The sequence below is a fragment of the Echinops telfairi genome, unplaced genomic scaffold (assembly GCF_000313985.2).
Source record: "Echinops telfairi isolate 266 unplaced genomic scaffold, ASM31398v2 ScPeMD7_7469;HRSCAF=8507_1, whole genome shotgun sequence".
Classification (NCBI taxonomy): domain Eukaryota; kingdom Metazoa; phylum Chordata; class Mammalia; order Afrosoricida; family Tenrecidae; genus Echinops; species Echinops telfairi.
Genome location: NW_022111373.1, coordinates 136209158 through 136215188, shown reverse-complemented (window position 1 = coordinate 136215188; position 6031 = coordinate 136209158). Strand labels below are relative to the sequence as shown.

Sequence of the window (6031 nt, the reverse complement as noted above, 5' to 3'; positions counted from 1 at the left end):
AAGTGCATGTTCTCATAGGTATCAGCCGAGAGGCGACCCCACACCCGAGCAGAGCCTTCACAAAGGATGTCCGCGCGACTAGCCCACGCACAAACACATTCTGAACTCATTACTCCCGAGGAGGATGCAAGTTACATCCACAGTGGGCTACTATTAATACCCACCCAAACGGCGGAAATGACAAAGAGTTAGAGGGGGAAGAACTTCCCCTCTTCCCGTGTGGAGAAGCACAGTGGAAAGGCCGTGAACATATGCAAATGGTAGCGCCCTGGGCTATGCATTGGGCTACTAACCACAAGGGTGGCGGTTCAAACCCAGGAGCTGCTCCAAGGAGAAAGATGCAGCTGTCTGCTCCTGTGGAGATCTCCAGTCTCGGAAGCCCTAGACGGGCGCCATGGGTCTCAGATGACTAGACGGGAAGGGGTCTGGGTGTAGCTTCTGTCACACTGAAACTCTACTCCTCGGTATACCCCTGTGCACACACGTCGGCCAGACACAGACTAGAATGATCCAGCAGCACTGCTCGTTCTTGTCCTCAAACAGAAACCAAGCAAGTGGGTATCATCAGAATACATGCTGCGGTTCCTCAGCGGAAAACTCTAGATGACAACGGATGGCCTCAACTGTTGCTGTATGCCGCTTAGTGGATTCTACGACCCCAGTGACCACTGAGGACTGCGTACAGCTGCCCCGTACGTAGGGTTTCCACCCACTGAAATCCTTACGGGAGCCGACTGCCAGGACTTTCTTCCTTGGGAGCTGCTGGTGGGTTCATACCATCAGTCTTTCCATTCCCAAGTACTTAACCACTGCACCACCATGCCCCTTTGTCTCTACCTACATCCCAGGGACAGATCAGAGTCACATCCCCAAAGGTGCCTGAAAGAAGACATCCTAAAGCATATGCTTTGAGATTCAACCTTTCAGAAGTTTAAAAACTGACAAAACTCCTCTCTGCACTTAGAGGTGAGCACCATGGTTACTTCTGGAGGGCAGACTGGCCATGCCTGGGGTTGGGGAAGGTCGGGGAGACAGTAGGCCTGAAGGCATCACTCTGCATCCAGGTGCTGGTCATGTGAGGAATGGCAGTTTGAAAGGACCTCGAGTTGAGAATCCAGGGGCCTGGGGCAGTGAGTGCAGAAACAGAAGAAAATACCAAAGACAGAGCAGAGCACTTCACTGCGGGGGAGGGGGGCATGATAAGGCTTGTATACTGAGCAAGATGGGAAGTCAAGTGAGTTGAATTTGATCTTACTTGTTTTAATGGTATCCCTCTGGCTAGGGTGATCCCCTAAGAGAATATAGGGATGAAGAATAAAAGGCAAGAGACGACTTCAACAAATCAGGAAGTCGGTGCAGTGGAAGCCGTGAGAAGTGGTCAGATGCTGGAGACGGCTGAGGGGAGATACAAGATCTGGTACTGGGAGGCTCATATATGCCTGAAAGCACACAGAAGCATCACTTGGAGGGCTGGTAGTGCAGTGGGCTAAGCACCAGATAGCCAACCACAAGGTTCAAACCCACTAGTTGCTCTGAGAGAGAAAAATGAGGCTGCCTGCTCCCACAAAGATGTAGACTCATTAATGTCATAGAGGGGCTCTTTACGGGAAGCAAGACAGAAGGCATTCAATGAGATAGACTGACTGTGGCTGCAACTATGGGCTCAACAACACAACAGTTGTGAAGATTGTGCAGGACCGGACAGTGTTTAGCTCTTTGTACACAGGGTCATTATGAGTCAGAATCACTTGATCACAGTCAGCTTCGAGTCAAAAATCAACTCTATGGCATAAAGTTTGATTTGAATGCTGTGGGTTAACTACTGGACAACTAACCCCAAGGTTGGCGGTTCAAACCCAATAGGCGCTCCGTGGGAGAAAGATGAGGCAGTCTGTTCCTGTAAAATTTTAGCCTCAGAAACCCAACAGAGCCATGCGACTCCTACAAGGGAGTCCTGAGTTGAAATCAACTCAACCGCAGTGAGCCTGGAGGTTTTCCAACTCTCCGGAGAGCTGACTTTTGGAACCACTAAAGCCCAAGACTGGTTGGAATCCTGACAGACACCAGGCAGGGGCGAGTGTGTACACAGGGTGAAGGCTGAGTGCTTGGCGGCATGAGAGCGGCCTAGACTCATCTTCTGGCGTCTGCTGTAAGTGTTCCGCTTAGACTTAAGACACAAGGGTCGTACATGCCGCTGCCTGAAGGGAAACTCGTGTGGGAGAAAGCGTTCCCTTCACCTGGAGAAGGCTTCCTGCCCAGAGCTGCTCGGCTTGCCTCTCTATTTCTCCACCCGTAACCCAACAACCCCGATGTCAGTCCATCCCGACTCACAGCGTCCCAATAGGACAGAGAAGAACTGCCCCATGGGGCTTCCAGCCTGTCACCTTTACAGAGGCAGATGGTCCCCCCTTCTCCGAGGGAGCAGCCAGTGGATTGTAACTATTAACTCTTTGGAGGGCAGCCCACCCTTCACCCACTGCCCCTCCAGGGCTCCCTTCCCTAAACTCAACAATGACAAATCCCCAGATTGCAAAATCTAGAAAATGCAGAGGAGATTTAAAGACTGGGCATGTTCTCTTTCCTGAACAGCTGTGTCCAGCGCAGGGCCGTCTCACACAGTCCTGACACTCCGCCCCCTTCCCTGCTGGGCTACAAACTCCTTTAGCAACAGCCCAAGGCCCGCACGGCAGACACTCGCATTTGCCACAGAACGTGCGACTATTCAAGATGGCAGGTAGGGGCCAGACACCTATGGAAAAAGCTCACCATCAAAGCCTGTGTGCCCAAGGTCAGCTACCATACCATCATCTCAAATGTCTTAGGAGGCAGCATGTGACTCAAGGACTTTCAGAGAAACCAAAACTGCCTATATTCCATACCTGTCCAGAGAGCACCTTCACCAGGTTAACTGGCAAAAATAACTGCACATTTAACAACAAAATAAAAAACCAGATTGGGAGTCAGGCAATTATGTTTGAGCCCAGATTTCCGGTGTTTAAGGTCCGATTCTTAAATGAGCAGGGGACTGGAGGAGAAGCCACTTCATTAAAGGTGCTGTCAGAGGATTAAGAATGTAAGAAACACTCTGCTCCGAAAAGGGCTGCATGAGAGAGGGTCCTGGATAGAGTGGGAGGAAAATGTGGAGCAAAACTCACAATCTGAACAAAGACCAGGCTCACTGGTCAGACAGGAATGGGCGGAACCCTTGAGATTATAGTTCTTTGTCACCCACCTATCGGCTCTGGAAATGAACTCACCCGACAGCTCAACTTTCAGTCCCAAAATAGACTGATCTATAAGGGGAACAATAACCCTAGTGAGATGTGCACTCTAGAATAATCAGCCATCGGAGGTTCCAAAGGGCAGCATGTCCCCCAAGGAAAAGTTCAGAAGGGTTCGGAAAAGAGAAGGAACGGGCACAAGAAACGGAGGGAAGAAGTAGGACCCGTGATGGTACACTGCAGGGACGGCAATCAATCCCAGAGTGTGTCTAAAGAATGTAAAGCTGCTGCTCTGCCGTGCTAACGAAGTCACAGTGCAAAGTCGGACAAAGAATATCGGGAACGGTGGCTGGCACACAGCACAAGTCACCAGTGTGGCTCCAACTACCTATGACTGCCACACGAACACACAGCATGGCTACCACAGACGCACCTGAAGTCGTAGAAGTCGGCAAATTCCAGGGCAGCGTCGCCGTCTGTGAAGAGCTTGCAGTGGCTCTTGTCGTTCATGTGGGCCTGCACGGCTTCCGTGGAATAGAAGGACCGCCCCTTCTCGTTGCACCACAAGCAAATCTTCCCCACCCCAACTTTCTCCCCTGGAGGAGGGATGAGAAGAGAACACCAACGAGGCTTTTGGTAGGCAGGCAGGTGACCCCCCCTCCCTGCTGTGTCCCAACAATTCCAGAACCATTCGAGGGGATGTCAGTTTCCACCAAAGCAGCAGCCATTTGGTCAAAGGGTGCTATGGACCACAGCAGTCAGGAATGGGCCCTCCCTCGTGTGCTGAGCCCTCCCCCTCGATAATGTGCTTCTTCCAAGTGCAGACGAGAACTCCTGTACGTACCCAAATAGTGAAGCAGTCCCTTCAGATCACAAAGATATTCTACATCGGGAATAAAGAAGCTGTGGGCTTTTGTCATATGCGCTACATTCTTCATCAGAGAGCTTGAATGATGGGAACAAAATAAGCAGTCTGTCACAGGGATGGCCCCAAGGGGCGGGCGCTCCTCAGCCCCTTCCTCCTCCTCCTCGGCGCCTTCATCCCCCGTCTCAGCATCCCCACATTCCAATTCTTCTTCATCGGAGTCCAGATCTTCCCAATCTTCCAGCCAGAGTCGGGAAAAAGAGTCAGTGTCAGAAGCATGGTCACCGTAACCCGAGATGCCGCAAACATTCACAAAGGCTGAGGGGATCCACTCGGACACTGGGGGAGACAGGTGGTGCAGTGGCCCCTAAGACAGACCTTAGAGCAATTTGGTTCCCACAGAGCAGTCTGTGGCCAGAGCTGAACTCATAGTTCAGGGGCTGCAAGACTGAATGATGTGTTAGGATCTGCCTGTACCTGTTTCCCAGGAACACTGGGGGGAGGTGAGTGGGGATGGGAGGGTGCCAAACAATGTCAGGGTTGACAGGCTGTGAGGTGAAGGCAGGAATGACATCAAAGCAGAAGCCAAGCCTTCAAGACCCTCTGGGACAGAGTGGAACTGCCTCATCTTTCTCCCCAGGAGCCTCTATTGTCTTTGAACCACGTAACCACTGTGCCACAGGGCTGGCAGGGTTCAGAATCACTGACTGTGAGGTAGACTTGTGCAGTCAAGTGCTTAACTATAGTGCCGCCAGTTCTCCCTAAAGGAATGTCACAAATAGTTCACAAACTCAAGGAGGCAGGTTGCTGGCTCAAACCACCCCTTTCAGGTTGGCTAGCTGACTGTGAAGCAGCCCTGGTGACAGAGAGGATAAAGCACTGGGCTGCTAACCACAGGGTCAGCAGTTCCAACCCACCAATCACTCTGTGGGAGGAAGAGAAAGCTGTCTGCTTCCATAAAGATTTATAGCCTAAGTTCCCATACTTATTGGGCCCTTTTCAAGAAAAAAGAAATTACGAAGTGCCTTCTTCATAATTGAAAACTTTGATACTATAGCCCATAATCCAGGATTAACTGTAGGCATCTGCTTTTGCTGTCCCACCCCCAGTATCACTCCAATGGCCCCAAGGGGAGCAGCATCTGCTACTTTGGGAAACACTGATTTACAGCTTCAGAAACCCCAGGGAGCAGTTTTACTCTGTCTTACAGGATCGCCGAGTCAGAACTGACTCAGCAGCAGTGGGTTTTGTTGTTTTCCTCGGGGATTACGGATTACGAGTCTTCCTTTTTATTGTTTTGATCAACTGAAGGAAGTACAAGCCCATCACACCTCAAACACCAGCAGAATGGCAAACTCTACAACCCGGTGTAACATTGGCATTTCCTCCTATACACCAAACCCAGTGTCATTCCGTCAATTCTGACTCGGAGGTCCTACGTAGGATTCCAGGCAGCACACTATGCCTCATCATTCTCTCTTGAATTGGCTCCTGGGCTTCACCCAGGGACGCTGTGAATAGTAGTTGGTTGCTTTAACACATGACGCCACCAAGGATCCTGAACCAGCTGCCAGTGGAGTTCATTCTGATCCATGGAAACCTCATGTGTGTCCAAATAAAACTGTGCTCAATGGGGTTTTCAAGGGCCAGTTTGGGGGGAAGTAGATCACCAGGCCTTTCTTTCCCTGGTAGCGCCACCCAGCCTCCCAATTTACCCCCCAAATAATGATCAGTCCCTGATTCTTTTGCCTAGGGAGTGTTTCAGGCCTGGGAGGGGCCCTGTGGCTTAGCGGTGGGCAGCTAATCACAAGGTCAGCAGCTAGGCACCACGAGCCTCTCCAGAGAAGAGAGCAGAAAGACTTCCTGGGAACTCCTCCCCCCCAAGAACTCCCCCCCCCCAGAATACTTTCTTCTAGTAAATTGGCATTCTATGATGCTCACCTTC

General features: G+C 51.1%; 1 protein-coding gene across 1 annotated transcript in view; it reads right to left on the bottom strand.

The window, feature by feature from the left end:
* Positions 1-6031, bottom strand: part of RETREG1 (reticulophagy regulator 1) — a 128335-nt gene that overhangs the window by 6790 nt on the left and 115514 nt on the right. Inside the window, exons 8-9 of the mRNA XM_013008511.2 lie at positions 4066-4323; positions 3644-3817 (exon numbers count right to left, since the gene is read on the bottom strand). Coding sequence (XP_012863965.2) covers positions 3644-3817; positions 4066-4323 — 432 coding nt within the window. The remainder of the gene's footprint in view (positions 1-3643; positions 3818-4065; positions 4324-6031) is intronic.